At 43.2% G+C, this 18007-nt stretch overlaps 1 protein-coding gene across 1 annotated transcript in view; it reads left to right on the top strand.

Moving 5' to 3' along the window:
* Positions 1–6915: 6915 nt before the first annotated feature.
* The window catches only part of TARS3 (threonyl-tRNA synthetase 3), a 52530-nt gene continuing 41438 nt past the window's right edge, over positions 6916–18007 (top strand). Inside the window, exons 1-4 of the mRNA XM_082647765.1 lie at positions 6916–7266; positions 8220–8285; positions 8997–9193; positions 15733–15856. Coding sequence (XP_082503891.1) covers positions 6964–7266; positions 8220–8285; positions 8997–9193; positions 15733–15856 — 690 coding nt within the window. The 5' untranslated portion in view covers positions 6916–6963. The remainder of the gene's footprint in view (positions 7267–8219; positions 8286–8996; positions 9194–15732; positions 15857–18007) is intronic.

An 18007-nucleotide genomic window follows, 5' to 3' on the forward strand; every position in this document is an offset into this window, starting at 1 on the left:
ACACAGGAACACAACCCCACCCATCAAGAAACTGAGACGACAAAAAATATGTTACAGACGAAGGAGCAAGGTAAAAACCTACAAGACCAAATAAATGAAGAGGAAATAAGCAACGTACGTGAAAAATAATTCAGAGTAATGATAATAAAGATGATCCAAAATCTCGGAAACAGAATGGAGAAAATACAAGAAACGTTTAACAAGGATCTAGAAGAACTAAAGAGCAAACAAACAGTGATGAACAACAAATAACTGAAATTAAAAATACTCCAGAAGGAATCAATAGTAGAATAACTGAGGCAGAAGAATGGATAAGTGAGCTGGAAGATAAAGTGGTGGGAATAACTGCCAGGGAGCAGAATAAAGAAAAAAGAATGAAAAGAACTGAGGACAATCTCAGAGACCTCTGGGACAACATTAAATGAACCAACATTTGCATTATAGGGGTCCCAGAAGAAGAAGAGAAAGACAAGGGTCTGAGAAAATACGAAGAGATTATGGTCAAAAACTTCCCTAACATGGGAAAGGAAATAGCCATCCAAGTCCAGGAAGCGCAGAGAGTCCCATACAGGATAAACCCTAGGAGAAACACACCAAGACACATATTAATCGAACTAACAAAAATTAAATTCAAAGAAAAAATATTAAAAGCAGCAAGGGAAAAACAACAAATAACATACAAGGGGATCCCCATAAGATTATCAGCTGATTTCTCAGCAGAAACTCTGCAGGCCAGGAGGGAGTGACAGGGTATATTTAAAGTGATGAAAGAGAAAAATCTACAACCAAGATTACTCTACCCAGCAAGGATCTCATTCAGATTCAACGGAGAAATCAAAAGCTTTACAGACAAGCAAACACTATGAGAATTTAGCACCACCAAACCAGCTTTACAACAAATGCTGAAGAACTTCTCTAAGCAGGAAACACAAAAGAAGAAAAAGACCCACAAAAACAAGGCCAAACAATTAAGAAAATGGTAATAGGAACATACATATTGATAATTACCTTGAATGTAAAATGGATTAAATGCTCTAACCAAAAGACACAGACTGGCTGAATGGATAGAAAAACAAGGCTCATATATGTGCTGTCTACAAGGGACCCACTTCAGACCTAGGGACACATACAGACTGAAAGTGAGGGGATGGAAAAAGATATTCCATGCAAATGGAAATCACAAGAATGCTGGAGTAGCAATACTCATGTCAGATAAAATAGACTTTAAAATAAAGACTGTGACAAGAGATAAGGAAGGACACTACATAATGATCAAGGGATCAAGCCAAGAAGAAAACATAACAATTATAAATATTTATGCACCCAAAAAAGGAGCACCTCAATCCATAAGGCAAATGCTAACAGCCATAAAAGGGGAAATCGACAGTAACACAATAATAGTGGAGGACTTTAACACCCCACTTACACCAATAGACAGATCATCCAGACAGAAAATAAATAAGGAAACACAAGCTTTAAATGACACAATAGACCAGATAGACTTAATTGATATTTATAGGACATTCCACCTGAAAGCCAAAGAATACACTTTCTTCTCAAGTGCACATGGAAAGTTCTCCAGAATAGATCACAACTTGGGTCACAAATAAAGCTTGGAAATTTAAGAAAATTGAAATTGTATCAAGCATCTTTTCTGACCACAATGCTATGAGATTAAAAATCAATTACATGGAAAAAATTGTAAAAAACACAAACACATTGAGATTAAACAGTGCACTGCTAAATAACCAACAGACCACTGAAGAAATCAAAGAAGAAATAAAAGAATACCTAGAAACGAATGACAATGAAAACACAACGATCCAAAACCTATGGGATGCAGCAAAAGCAGTTCTAAGAGGGAAGTTTATAGCAATACAAGCTCACCTCAAGAAACAAGAAAAATCTCAAACAATCTAACCTTACACCTAAAGCAACTAGAAGAAGAAGAACAAAGAAAACCCAAAGTTCGCAGAAGGAAAGAAATCATAAAGATCAGAGCAGAAATAAATGAAATAGAAATGAAGAAAACAATAGCAAAGATCAATAAAACTAAAAGCTTGTTCTTTGAAGAGATAAACCTTTACCCAGACTCATCAAGAAAAAGGGAGAGGACTCAAATCAATAAAATTAGAAATGAAAAATGAGAGATTACAGCTGACACCACAGAAATACAAAGGATCATAAGTGACTACTACAAGCAACTATATGCCAATAAAATGGACAACCTGGAAGAAATGGACAAATTCTTGGAAAGGTACAACTTTCCAAGACCAAACCAGGAAGAATTAGAAAATATAAACAGACCAATCACAGGTAATGAGATTGAAACTGTAATTAAAAATCTTCCTAACAAACAAAAGTGCAGGACCTGATGGCTTCACAGGCGAATTCTATCAAACATTTAGAGAAGAGTTAAAACCTACCCTTCTCAAACTCTTCCAAAAAATTGCAGAGGGAGGAACACTCCCAAACTCATTCTACGAGGGCACCATCACCCTGATACCAAAACCAGACAAAGATATCACAAAAAAAGAAAACTGCAGACCAATACCACTGATGAACATAGACGCAAAAATCCTCCACAAAATACTAGCAAACATAATCCAACAACACATTAAAAAGATCATACACCATGATCAAGTGGGATTTATCCTAGGGATGCAAAGATTCTTCAATATACACAAATCAATCAATGTGATACACCATTTTAACAAATTGAAGAATAAAAACCATATGATCATCTCAATACCTGCAGAAAAAGCTTTTGACAAAATTCAACACCCATTTATGATAAAAACTCTACAGAAAGTGGGCATAGAGGGAACCTGCCTCAGCATAATAAAGTCTGTATATGACAAACTCACAGCAAACATCATTCTCAATGGTGAAAAACTGAAAGCATTTCCTCTAAAATCAGGAATAAGACAAGGATGTCCACTCTTACTACTCTTATTCAACATAGTATTGGAAGTCCTAGCCACGGCAATCAGAGAACAGAAAGAAATAAAGGGAATACAAATTGGAAAAGAAGAAGTAAAACTGTCACTGTTTGCGGATGACATGATTCTATACATAGAAAATCCTAAAGATGCCACTAGAAAACTACTAGAACTAATCAATGAATCCAGTAAGGTTGCAGGATACAAAATTAATGCACAGAAATCTCTTGCATTCCTATACACTAACAGCAAAAGATCAGAAAGAGAAATTAAGGAAACAATCCTTTTTACCATCGCAACAAAAAGAATAAAATACCTAGGAATAAATCTACCTAAGGAGGCAAAAGACCCCTACTCAGAAAACTATAAAACACTGATAAAAGAAATCAAAGATGACACAAACAGATGGAGAGATATACCATGCTCCTGGATTGGAAGAATCAATATTGTGAAAATGACTATACTAACCAAAGCAATCTACAGGTTCATTGCAATCCCTATCAAATTACCAATGGCATTTTTCACAGAATTAGAACAAAAAAGTATACAATTTGTATGGAAACACAAAAGACCCTGAATATCTAAGGCAATTTTGAGAAAGAAAAATGGAGCTGGAGGAATCAGACTCCCTGACTTCAGACTATACTACAAAGTTACAGTAATCAAGACAGTATGGTACTGGCACAAAAACAGAAATATAGGTCAATGGTACAGGATAGAAAGCCCAGAGATAAACCCACACACCTATGGTCACCTAATCTATGACAAAGGAGGCAAGAATATGCAATGGAGACAAGATAGTCTCTTCAATAAATGGTTCTGGGAAAACCGGACAACTACATGTAAAAGAATGAAATTAGAATGCTACCTAACACCAGTCACAATAATAAACTCAAAATGGATTAAAGACCTAAATCTAAGATCGGACACTATAAAACTCTTAGAGGGAAACATAGGGAAAACACTATTTGACATAAATCACAGCAAGATGTTTTTTGACCCACCTCCTAGAGTAATGAAAACAAACCCAAAAATAAACAAATGGGACCTAATGAAACTTAACAGCTTTTGCACATCAAAAGAAACCATAAACAAGACAAAAAGACAACCCACAGAATAGGAGAAAATATTGGTAAATGAAGCAACAGGCAAAGGATTAATCTCCAAAATATATGAACAGTTCATGTAGCTCAATATCAAAAAAAACAAACAACCCAATCAAAAAATGGGTGGAAGACCTAAGTAGAAATTTCAGCAAAGAAGACATACAGATGGCCAAGAGGCACATGAAAAGATGCTCAATAGCACTAATTATTAGTGAAATGCAAATCAAAACTACAATGAGGTACCACCTCACACTGGTCAGAATGGCTATCATCAGAAAATCTACAAACAGTAAATGCTGGAGAGGGTGCGGAGAAAAGGGAACCCTCTTGCACTGTTGGTGGGAATGTAAATTGATATAGCCACTATGGAGAACAGTATGGAGGTTCCTTAAAAAACTAAAAACTGAACTACCATATGACTCAGCAATCCTACTACTGGGCATATACCCTGAGAAAACCATAATTCAAAAAGACACGTGTACCCCAATGTTCATTGCAGCACTATTTACAATAGCCAGGACATGGAAACAACCTAAATGTCCACTGGCAGATGAATGGATAAAGAAGATGTAGTACATATATATAATAGAATATTACTCCGCCATAGAAAGAAATGAAATTGGGTCATTTGTAGAGATGTAGATGGACCTAGAATCTGTCATACAGAGTGAAGTACGTCAGAAAGAGAAAAGCAAATATTGTGTATTAATGCATATATGTGGAATCTAGAAAAATGGTACAGATGAACCTATTTGCAGGGCAGGAATAGAGATGTAGACATAGAGAATGGACGTGTGGACACGGGAGGAAGGGGAGGGTGGGATGAATTGGGAGATTAGGTTTGACATAAATACACTACCATGTGTAAAATAGCTAGTGGGAACCTGCTGTATAGCACAGGGATCTCAGCTTGGTGCTCTGTGATGGCCTAGTTGCGTGGGATGGGGTGGGGAGGGAGGTCCAAGAGGGAGGGGATGTGCATATGCGTATGGCTGATTCACTTTGCTGTACGGCAGAAACTAACACAACATTGTAAAACGATTATACTCCAATAAAAATAATGAAAAATAAGGAGAAAGAAAGAAGGAAGGGGGGGAGGTAGAGAGGGAGGTGGAAGGAAGTAAGGAAAGAAGGAGAGAAAGAAAGAATTGATATACCCAACAACATGGGTAAATCTCAAAATTACTATGCTGAGCGTAAGAAGCCGAATAAAAGGAGTACATACCATATGATTCCATTTATAGAAAACTACAGAAAATGTAAACTAACCTATAGTGACAGAAAGCAGATCAGTCGTTTCCTGGGGGTTGGCGATGGGGCCTAAGAGAGACAAATTACAAAGGCCACGGCATCTGACAGTGCGTAGGTCACGCCAGAACGGGAGGAGCAGAAATCAGATGGGGGGAAGTGGGGAAGAGAATGGGAAGGCTGTGGAGCCTGTGAGTCTGTGTAACTCCGTCCAGAAGCTGATCAGGGGAGGGAATAACAAAGACGCACTGGTATTAGTGTCATACTTATGGAACCTCCTTCTGGGAGCTATGTGTGACTCCAATCAGCTCGCCCCCTCACCTCCTACAGAGGCATTCATCCACCTCTCCTCCTTCCTAACACCTGCCAACCTTTCTTTTCCAGAGCATCTGCTCCCTTCCCAACTGCACCAGTCCAAACGAAGCTCTCCCATTTTGGAACCACGATGACATTCATGGCCTGCATCTCACCAGGCTACCTGTTCAGTTAAACTTCACCGCGGTCGAAAGGCAGCCTAGTGCTGAGCACGTAAACATGCCTCGGATGGTCGAAGCTTGAAACTCAGATGTGCCATGCAGAGGTGGTGTGACCTTGAACACTTAGCCTCTCTGTGTTTCAGTTTCTCCATCTATAAACGGCTATAACAATAGTGTCTCTCGCTATAAGTGTTAAAGGAGTTAATATCTGTGTAAAGAATTTAGAACAAGGTTTGCCACATTCTAAGCCCTAAGAATGTTAATAAAAACCAACTTGTGTTCCTACTACGGGAAGGTGTGTGCTTATGGTTATAAGGGATACAAAGACCTATGTGGCATTTGTCCTACCCTCGAGGAACTAGCAATTTCTTGCCATCAGATTTAAATTTTTGTAGCGATCTGCGTGCCCTGGTGCAGCAACCTTTGCATTTGGGCAGCCTTGGCATGAGGCCAAAGAAGGTCAATTCTCAGTGGCCACTTTTTAGAACCTGGTGGCAAGTTAAAAGAATGGTAACTTCCAGGATTCACGAGAGAGAAAACAGGAGCCATTCTGGGAAGGGAGATGGTTTTGGACAATATGCATTTTGGCGACCTACTCGTAGCTTTGAAGGCACAGTGAGCCTGTTTAGGGCCCACTCCACTCTCCAGGTCACTCTACCTGTCTTGGCCCCCAGCCCCGAAGCGTGTCCAATGTGGGTACACCAGCCCCGCCCCAACCCGTCTCCCCCGCCCAGTTCCTACAGCCCTGCCCCTGCAGTGCACAGCCAGCCTCACCCCTCTCCTTTGCCCCGCCCTCTACAGTTCCAATAGCCCAGCCTCTGCAGTGCACAGCCGGCCCCACCCCTCCCCATCGTCCCTCCCTACAGTTCCTATCGCTCAGTCTCTCCCCTTCACTCCGCCCCCTACAGTTCCTATAGCCCGCCCCTGCAGTGCAAGCCGGCCCCACCCCTCCCCATCACCCCGCCCCTAACAGTTCCTATAGCCCCACCCCATATCTCCGCCCTCCTCAGCTCCTATCTTCCCGCCCCTACACGGTACAGCTAGCCCCGCCCCGCCCCGTCACCCCGTTTCCCCCCACCCGCCCCGCTATTTATATAGCGTCGGGCCGCCGCCCGGACACCGCAGTGCGCCCCTTAGCTGGCGACTGTGTCCCACGGGGCGCCGGTACCTGTGTGAGGCGAGGCGGACGCTATGGCGGCCGAGGCCCTGGCGGCGGATGCCGTGGCGTCGCGCCTGGCGCGGCAGGAGGAGGACATCCGCTGGCTGTGGACGGAGGTCCACCGCCTGAGAGACGAGCAGCTGAACGCGCCCGACCGCTGCCAGGCCGAGGGGCCGTGCCTCACGCGCGAGGTGGCGCAGCTGCGGGCCGAGAACCGCGAGCTGCGCCACCGCCTGTACCGCCTGCGGCTGTGCCTCGCGGAGGAGCTGAGCCACCAGGCGCGGCGGGAGAGCGCGCTGCGGCAGGAGGCCGGGCGCGAGGCTGCGGGCACTCAGGTACCGGGCTGGGGCCTGTCCGCAGGGCGTGGCGGAGCTCGTGCGCTGAGAGCCCTGGGGCGGCAGGTGCGCTGCGGGGGCGGGGGCGGGGGCGGGGCGGGGCCTGCCCTCCCGGCCCCCTGCCCCGCGCTCTCACTCGGGCCGGGAGCCCGCGACAGACTGGACACGCCGGGGCCGCTGCGTCTCCAGCGATCGCCAGGCTGACCTAACGCTGTAATGTCTCAACTCTTCCCGTAAATTGCTCGGCGCACATTTTCTTCAGTGGCAGAAATAGCATTTTCCTGTCTGAAAAAAATGCTGCAGTGTTTAAAATTCACACTTATTTTCTTGGGCAGGAAGACCAACAGCTCCATGTAGAAACATTTCCCTTTCCCCTGGTGAATGGCTGGTCTGAGCTGTTTATGACAGGTGGTTTGGGGTGTTTAGTTGTTGCCTTGTTTTGGAGGTCTATCTTGAGATTTGCGTATTTAATATTGTCATTTAACAGCGTATTTTAATGTTTTGGTTCACTTACCTTCTAACGTAATGCATTTCTAAGTTCTGAAGGCCTTCTCAGACTGTGGGTGTTCTCAGTCCTTGTACCAGCGGACTGTGGTGCTCCTGGGCAACACCTTCTTGAAACAGTGCATTTAAAGTCTCTGGGAGCAGCTATGCAACCATTAATCCAGGGACATTATTTGTTTAAAATTTAGGGGGGGGAAACTTTAAAGAGCAAAATATATTAAGTGTACTTAGCAAGAATGTGAAAGTGCACATTCAGGAAGGACTGAACCCCAGAAAACGGCTTACCTGTTGAAGGTTGTAGGTAATGGTCAGGAGAGCCCCAGCCGTGAGCCTCTAAACATGGGACGCTTGCTGCCTGCTGGCCTGTCCCTCTCCTGCTTCGGGCTTCAGATATGTTGCTCTTTGTTGTCATTGGGATGAGTTGTTTATTATTTCCCTTTATTTCTCAGCCTCCTCCTAGTCAGAGCCAAGAAAAGGACATTAAAAAGAAGAAGGAAAGCGGGCCTGACAGTGAGGTAAGTCATTGCTGTGGAAATAATATAAAATACTACCTATAATTTAAATATGCTTATGTAGTTAATTGCCCAGGGGTTTTAATTAAAACAGTTGCTGTAAATTACGGCTTGGGCCACAGGAGTGTGTTTAAAATTTTGTTAGCCTTAGATACAAGATGTCTTAACTTAGAGGTGAGCCAGCCCCACAGCTGTAAAGGGCTCCTTAGTCTATTTAAGTTGAGAAAGCAGAGCTCTTCTTTTGTGTTAAGGAAACCGGCTTCTTTGCTTTTTAAATATAAATCATTAAAACAACCAGAATTGATCAGGCACATCAACATTTGGTAGGAGCAGAGGGATCTTGGCTTCAGGGATCCATCGGGTTGAGGAGTTCAGACAAACGGGAGAAACAACTAGAGAACAAAGTCAGATGGTGTATCAATAAAGGCTGAGTTGTGTGGCTCTGTGCACGAGCATGTTAAACCTATAGAGAAGGGCGATGCCAGTGGGTGTGGTAGTTGGAAGAGGAGGGCTTTGCGCAGGACCCTGAGAGCTAGGAGGGAGTTAGACCCTGGGAGGGGAGTCTCCAGGGGGTGAGAGTGAACGCAGAGTCATAGGGCCTTGTGGGGGCCGTGACCTGAGCGTGCTGAGAAGGGTTGGGGCTTATTTAGAGCTGAGCAGTTAGAAAAAAGTGGACTGTGTCTGTTAACCCTCCTGTATTCTAATGGTTTTCAGGTGAAGAATCCACCAAATTTTGTGAAGGAAAGATTGAAGCTTTTTGAAATACTGAAGAAAGATCATCAGCTCTTACTTGCCATTTATGGAAAAAAGGGGAATACAAGCAATGTGATCACAGTAAGAGTGGCTGATGGGAAAACAGTGGAAGGGGAAGCTTGGAAAACAACACCTTACCAAGTGGCTGCTGAAATTAGGTAAACCGTAGTGTGGAGCAGATGATCAGTACTAAGTGTTGGGCTAGAGCTTGGTGAAAATGTGTTCTTAGGGACTGCTAAGGTATTCTTTTCTTACTCAATTGAATAAATTAAATGTAATTAGGTAATTATTTACCTCTTGGCTTCTAAAGGGGCCATTTAATACGTAATTGAATATCAGAACACAATCTCCTTCTCTTTCAAGGGTCCAATTTTTAGAGTTCTAGTAAAAATATATAGTAGAGAAAAATGTGTAATCCTTGACAGGCGACATTACATTGACCCGGTTCATTATCAAGTTATTTCCATGAGATTTTACAGGTCTTTTGTTGGGCTTGACTCCAAGCCATTGTTCCACCAGTAAATAACTGTGGGTGGGTCTTTGAACCAATGTGGGCAGATCCCTCCAAGCCTGTTTTCTTAAATCTTAAGTGGAAATAATAATACTTTTATCGTTTACCTTACGAGATTGTAAAGATTAAATAAAATACTATATATGAGAGATACTCTGAAAATGAAAGCAACTCTAGAAATGTACAAAAAGGCCTATTAATTATAGATTGAAGATGTATGTGTTAGAGCTATGATCAGCCCTGGAAGCTTTGACCTTCCTAGAAATTAGATACTTCAGTGAAGTTGTGTTGTTTTGACTAATGTTAATTCCTGGCATTAAATAAAATTCTGTGGAAGCTATAGCTCAAAACTGCCATGTAAATAAACTTATTATTTAAAAAGCAAACTATTCAACAATTAAAATCTTCAGATTTCCTTTGAAAAATATGGTTAAGATTGTATTTTTCATCCTATTATATCATACACCCTAAAGGCCCGTCCCAACCTGTTCCTGTGCTTTCCAGGAGAGAGGAATAGATGTGCTGGGAACGGGCTTTGAGGCAAAAATAAGTTTATGTTTCCTCGTGGAGAGTCATTTGCGTGTTGGTGGATTGAAGTCTGAGCCGTCCTGCACTGAAGAGACTGTCCAAGCTTGGGAAACAAGGTCATTTCATTATAGGACGTGTTCTCATTGTACAGTGACTTGCATTCCCACAGGTACTAGTTTAAAACCACCCTCGAGTTTTATGACAGAGGGGTTACAGGAGTGTCTAAAAAGTAAAATTGTCCAAAACTAAAGCATGGGCAAAGCTATATCAGGCAAACCTGATAAGAAGAAAGCAGTGGTCTTAATGTTACCGTCAGACAGCAGAATTTAGGGCTGTCTAAATCATTAGACAGAATCATTGAATGGGAGACTGAGGCTTATTTTTAAAATAGAAGAACAGTGTAATTCCCAATTTGTCACGCACCTTTATGAGTTATATAACGTAGCATCAAACCAGAAATACAAGATTATAGGAACTCAAGAGTGGCAGACTTTAACATGCCTTTCTCAGTTTTTGATCAAATAGCCCAAAATTAAGATTACATGGTCTGAATAACAACACTCTAAGGTAGGCTTCGTGGCTAGTCCCTGATCTCTGTGCTGTGGCCCAGATGGTGCCTCCTCTCTTGGCACCTGTGGTTGTGCTTTTGGTTCCTCAGAATCTTAATAAAATACAGAAACACACAGTTAGCATTCTGTGAGCAAAGTGAAATCCGTTGTGAACTCAGTAAGCATTAAATGACAACAAGACAAAACAAAGCTAGGAAATTAAAAAACTTCAAAATACTCAGGTGAAAAGAAATAAAAACAAGTATTTTTGGAAATAAAAAGAGTAAAAAAGGAGTATTCTTAGAAAATACTTCTAATGAAGAGAATATATTTCAAAATCTATGTAATACATCTGAAGTGGTGATCAGGAACAGATTTATAGTGTTGAAGGCTTTTATTATTGAATAAAAAAAATGAAATGACTAAGAATTCAACTCAGGCAGTTAGAAAAAGAACAATTAAACTAGGAGGAAACTAAAAAAGTGAATTAGAGAAGAGTATTAACTGAAAAACTATTAAAATAAGTAAGGGTGCAGCAAGGTGTACAGTTATAAAAATAAAGTTAAAAATAATAGTTTTATTAAATTATACTGACTGTTCCCTTGGTTTACTGAGACTTGATTGCATGGATGATTTTCCCTGCTCTGAGGGAGTGTCGGCCTTCCGAAGTGTAACATGTAAGGTACAAATCATTAAGGAAAAGATGGACAGAGTCAAAAACACTTAGGAAAAATGGCTATGTGTAAAAATGACGCATAAAAAGGAGGAAAAGATAATCTTAGAAATGCAAATTAAAGTAATTGTGTATTATCTATTGGTCTGTCAAAGATTTATGAATAATGGTTAATATTGATATGATTTTGGGGAAATGGCACTGCTGGAGGGTGGATGCAGAGGCGCAGTCTCTTTCTTAAATGTGCAAACCCCAACCCTTGGATCCAGTCATTCTATACATAGCCATTTATCCCAGGGAAATACCCCAGCAGAAAAAATGAGCAAAGGACAGTTCATAGTAGTTCATTGAAGAGTAGTTCTTGGAATGTGGTCCCCAAACCAGCAGCATTAGCATCACCTGGGAACTTGATGGAAGAGCAGATTCTTGGGCCCCATCCCACACTTGCTGAATCAGTTAGTCATCTGTGTTTCCAGGAGCCCCCCAGGGGCTTCTGACTAAACTGCTGCAGGAAAGAGTCCCTAGAGATCATGGCTTAAATAAGGCAGATGCCACATTCTCCCCTGACAGACTCGTGGTGGCCAGACTGGTGGGCGTCTCTGGTCTAGGCAGTCCTTCATGGGCCCAAGATCCCTGCATCTTGTCGCTCTGCCGTCCCCTTAGGTAGGGTTTGTCCACATCTAGGGGTGGAGGCTGGGTCACACCCATGGACCTGCTTGCAGGCAGGGGAAGAGCGGCTGGAGAGCAAGGGTGCTTTGAGGCCAAGACCCTGGAGCAGCATGTTTTAATTCCCACCTACAGCCTGTTAGCTCACGCTTAGTCACACAGCCACGCCGCCTGTAAGAGAATGGAAACGTAGCTCCTGCTGGCTGGCCACGTGTCCAGCCCAGGCACTCTCACCACAGGAGAGAGGAAGGATGGTCTTGGGGACAGCGTCCGCCACGGCGTGCTGCTGGGACCTCCAGACACCTGTGAGCATCTGCCGTGCATCATCCCCCACACTCCCTCACTCTCCCGGTGAGACGACTCCAGCCCCTGGCAGTAGAAAGCCCAGGATTTTCGGGTGAAGCACACAACACCCCCATCGGCTGGCTGCTCGTGCTCTAGCAGCAAGTAAACTGATAGACGAGGCTGCCCATGCCACATGTATATGGTGGTGGGATAAACACAATCACGATTAAAGTGTCATTTGGAAAAAAGAGGAGTGATGCGGCAGACAGTGGTATTCAGGAGCCCCCAGATCTTGTCTGCAGCCTGGCCGTGGGTGGGGCTCGGGTCAAACCATCTGGTCACCCTTTGTCCTCTGGGAGCAGCTCTCTTGTCCACCGCCCTCTGTCGGCCCTGATTTTGCAATTTGGAGGGCTTGTCGTTGTCCCTGGCCTTCACTTGCCGCATCTGAAGTGCGGGCAGTTGTTCATGGTGGAGGCCGCGGGGTTTGCTAGTGCAGCTCCTGCTGGTGCACATGTGGGGCTCAGGGCTCCTGAGGATCAGTGACAGGTACTTGTAAGCTGGGCTTGTAGTTTGTTTGGCAAAACAATTCCCTCAAGCAATTAACTAGAAGCTTCTAGTCAGTTTCCCGTGAAAGTAACCATGCTGAAGATTTCTCCTAGACAGAGACTTCTCACCCATTTACTCCCTGGCCTTTGTCCTTTGCTTGTTCCTCCCTCCCTCAGTTAAATGGGCCAAGATCAGACAAAACTGTAGGTTGCGGGCTCTGATCCTTGTAGCTGGACCAGCCTGTGTTGTCTGTCTCTGTGCGGCCTTTGAGAAGGGCTGTCAGTGTCTGTTCCTCCTGCTCTTTGGGACAGAAGATTGTTTTTGCATCTTGCACAGCCTCACACTTCTGAACTCCCATTCAGTTCGGCTTACAGGCCGCGTGCGGAGAGAGCCTCCCTCGCAAGGGGACAAATACCGTCTGAGCTTACCTTGGCCTGGTAGTATTTTGTTAAAAGCCACGAGAGTTACCCAGTGTATCCCAGCGTTTGCCTTTGTATAACCGTTTACTCATGTGCTACAGGCATCGTAAGCACATTATTTGCCTGCAAGTCTTAGGAGACACTTTGTTATGCTGTAACAGGGTTATTGGCTTTCCACGTCTGAGTACCTCTTTCTGTGTAACCCACCGCCCATCCGCTAAGCCAATGCCAGATGATTTGTTTTTGTTACTCACTTGCAGGCCCTTATTTCTGCGTTAGTTAAGGCACAGGCTAAGCTGCTGCAACAGGCCACAGAAAACTTAGTGCCTTAAATACGACTAGAGCCTCTCTGACAGCAGTCTGGGGGTGCAGGGTCCAGGTTGGCAGGCAGCGCTTCTCCATATGTTTATTTGGGGACCTAAATTCCTTCCATCTGGCTGTTGGGTGGTCTGGTACAGTGTTCCTTTGTCCGTATGGCCCAAAAGTCGTAGCATGTGTGCTCCATCTACAGAGGGCCGGATGGACAGGTGCCCTGCGTGGTGTTAAGGCTGAGATATGGCAGTGCTGGACACCGCTTCTGCCTCCACCTAAGCCACGTGGCTGCCTCCTGCTGCAAGGATGGCCAGGCACTGATTGTAGAGGACAGAGAGAATGGGCTTGAGGAGCCCTTAGCAGCCTGGCATGGCCAGCGAAGGTGAAGATAAAATTCTACTCCACTGATAACAATACTGAATGTGTATTAAGTTCTTATTATGAGTACACCTTATTTAATCCTTAGGATAAATATATGAGGAAGGTCCTGTAATTCCCATCTTGCTGACGAGGAAACCGAGGCTTAGAAAAGCTGAGTAAATTGTCCAGTGTTTAACCCCAGGTTGGCCTGACCCTAGAGTGTGTGCTGTTAACCACAGTGCTGTGCCCCTGCTCAAGTTACTCACAGAAATGCAAATGAAAACGTTACATTGTCAAGATGACACAATTTTGTACTCCTGAAGGTGAGAGCACAGAGAAAGGTATTTTGGGACCCTCTTCTGATAGGAAAATTTGGTAATATAGTCCAATTAAAGTCATTAAAAGTGCTTATCCCTTGACTCAGTAGTTTTACTTCTAGAATTTTTCCTGAGAAAATAATCAGGAACTGAGATGTATGTTCAAGAATGTCCATTGCAGCTTTATTTGTCATTGTCAAAATAAAACAAGAAAAACCAAAACCCACAAAGAAATAACCCAAATCCCAGCAATAGTGGGTTCATTAAGCAAATCTTAGTTCTACTGCAGCTGTCAAATAGCATGTTGTACAAGTCTGTTTGCTGTTGGGGAAAATGTCATGGTTTATTGTTAAGTTTAAAAAGTAGGTTATCATATAACATAAAGAGTAATACTATTAAAATTTTTACATTGGTGTATGTATTTATCCAAAAAAGTGGAAAGACGGACAGCAAATGTTAACAGTAATTTCTGAGTGACTGGATTGAGGGTGAATCTTTTTTTTGGCTGCACACGTGGGATCTTAGTTCCCCAACCAGGGATCGAACCTGTACCCCCCTGCGTTGGAAGCATGAAGTCATAACCACTAGACCGTCAGGGAAGTCCAGAGGGTGATTTTTTTTCTTTGTGCTTTTCTGTGCTTTCTAGGTCTCTTCTCTTAACATGTTATTTTTGTCAGTAATTTTCAAACAATAAATGTTAATGAAAAGACACACACACACACACACACACACACACACACACACACACAAAGGAAAAGGATCAACACCTCAGTAGAAAATAGGCAAAGGACACGGACAGTTCATAAAAGTAAACTGGCCAGTAAACATTTATAATCCAATAAACCAAATTAAAACAACCATTTCCAACATCACATTGGCAAAGTTTGAAAAAATCGGGGTGCGTGGAAGTGGTACATTCAAACAATATTTATCAGCAGTCCTTCAGAGGTACATGCTCTTTGACCTGACAGTTTTACTTCCAAAGGCCTATTCCCAGAAAAGTCACCAAAGAACAAAGCTGCCTGTGCACGGATGTCTGTGCAGTGTACGCTCTGATAGCACACAACGACCTGGTGTGCAGGAGGAGGCTTCCTTAATCAGTGTGGTCCTTCCAGAATGTTCTGGGAGTCTGTCTGATGGCATGGTTGTGAAGAAAATTATGTAGGCAACTATGTTTTTTTATGATGGGGGGGTGTGCCTGTGTGTGTGGGGGGGGTGAGTGTGTGAAGGAGGGGCGGGTATAGATAAAGACTGGAAAAACATGTGCCAGAATGTTATATGAGTGGTGATATCTGGATGGTGAGATTTATGTGATTTTTATTTTATTCTGTGCATTCTCTGCTTTCTGAGTTTTTACAGTGAACGTATCTTATTACTTTTGTACTTAAAATAAGTGTTACAGAATTTTAAAAAAATCTATCCTATTAGTTTACATTTGTACTTTCCACTAAAGAAAGAAACCCTGGAAATCATTTCCATCTTTTGTTTTAGCCTGTGGTGCGTTAACGCCCACGTGACTGTTCTCTCACCAGTCAGGAGCTGGCAGAAAGCACAGTGATAGCCAAAGTGAATGGGGAGCTGTGGGACCTGGACCGTCCGCTGGAAGGGGACACCACCCTAGAGCTGCTCACGTTTGAGGACAAGGAAGCCCAAACTGTAAGTGTTTAAAGACCAACCCACCGTACTTCGGCTATTTATGTTGTCAGTTACATTATGTAATTATGACGCCACATACCGAAGTCAAGAATGATGGGTTTTGTGGCCTTCTAAGGTTTAAAATGCATTTGTTGGTGTTTAATAAATATAATATTAATAACACCATATTTAAAAGTGATTCAGAAAGAGCAGGTTTTAAATGAAATACATAGCTTATATGTATTATTTAGTTTTTCTCCCTTAAGATCTAACCCAAACAGCTGTCACCTAACTATATGCCAGCTGTCACCCCAGAACTTGTGAACACGTATTGATTCCCTCAGTCAGCTGACCAGTATCTAAGCTGTTGGGTGCACATGCCAGACCTTGTGGGGCGGCAGAGGCTCCTGCTACAGAGAGTTCACTGGTGGGAGGGGTAGTGAGCAAGGGAATAAACGACTAGACACTTTCGGGTGGTGTCAGCCTCCAGAGAAGCAAGTAGGAGCAGCCATGGTAGCTGGCCCGGCAGTTAGTTTTAGCCCTCTCCTGAGGGCGGAATCCTGCCGAGACCTGAGCACTTTCCCACACTAGCTGGCTCTTGGTTGACCTGCAGACACTGTTCTCTAACAGATTCTTTAACAGTGGGCTGCTGCAGGCTTTCAGACTGTCAGGTGTTTGGTTGGGGGGCCGGGGGAGCTACCAAACTTAATGTTCCATGGAGGGGTCGACCTCTTTGGAGTTCTTTCCCCCTGTGTTTAGTGACATCATGAAAGAGAAAACTTATTTATCATATTATCTTGGGGAATGTTTCTGGAGTGTCTCATCAGCCCGCCCCTCTGCCTACCCTGATACTAACATGGCACCTGGTGTCACATTGCATGGCTTCCGAAATACTTGTGGTTGTTTATGAAAATGAGACTGTTCCGTGCCAGGCACCAGCCCCAGCCCCTTGTGTACATTATCTCCCTGAGTCTGCACTTACCTTTTCACACAGGTACCGTGTTAATAGTACACAGGCTCAGGATGCTTCAGTAACTTTTCCAAGCCCTCAATGCTTCTTTTAGTGTAATTTAGTAACAGAGAGGGTTTTTTTTGTTCTTGGATTTTATTTTCCTGTTACTATGAACATATTAAGATTTTGAGCATAAACCCATTTATGAATACTTAATGCATATCCATGAAAAAGAAATCCTAGAAAAGCAAATCTAGAAAACTCAGATCTACAAGATGATAAAATTAATGATTTTGTAAAGCATTTTTTACTTTACAGAAAAATCCGTCTCCTTTGTATAGCAAACTCTTAAACTTCTATTTTAAAAGATGCTTCTATTTACAAGACTATTTAGTGCATGATGTAACATAGGAAAGTAAATAGTCCTCACCCTCTAGGTAAATTCATGTTGAAAGTGACAGCAAGAATGTTCATGTAAAGTTGATAAGTACGCACACCAGAAACAAGGAGCATTTTATAAAATGGTAGAGCTTTCAAGTCTAAAATATATCTAATAGATATTTCCTTTTGCAAGCATGCTGTCCAGCAGGAGAATGTATGTGGGTATTCGTTCTGCTCTAAATCTTTGCGGAAGTCCCAGGAGCAGTCAGCGATGTGCTGCTGGGACCTCATGCTCAGGAAGCATAGGTACTTATCTGAGGTGTAAACAAGGTACTTATCTGAGGTGTAAACAAAACCAGATATATGTAAGAACCCAAGCTGCTAGTTCTGTGATGCCCTATGTTTTAAATGTAAATTCAATCATTTCTTTTCTGCTTAAAACCTTTTAATACATCCCACTGCATTAGAATAAAGCTCAAATCCCTCTCCAAGGCCTGCATGGTCGCTGGCCTGTTCTTACCTGTCACCCTTCCACAAGCTGCTTTGTGGTACATCCCCCCAACCCTAACCACGCTGTGAATACAGGGCATCCGCCGTGATTCTTAATTACAGCACCCTGTTCATCTTCTTCTTTTTTTTTTTTTTTTTTGCGGTATGTGGGCCTCTCACTGTTGTGGCCTCTCCCGTTGCGGAGCACAGGCTCCGGACGCGCAGGCTCAGCGGCCATGGCTCACAGGCCCAGCCGCTCCACGGCATGTGGGATCTTCCCGGACCGGGGCACGAACCCGTGTCCCCTGCATCGGCAGGCAGACTCTCAACCACTGCGCCACCAGAGAAGC

Source organism: Grampus griseus (assembly GCF_964374135.1).
Source record: "Grampus griseus genome assembly, chromosome: 2".
In the NCBI taxonomy this organism is placed as follows: Eukaryota; Metazoa; Chordata; class Mammalia; order Artiodactyla; family Delphinidae; genus Grampus; species Grampus griseus.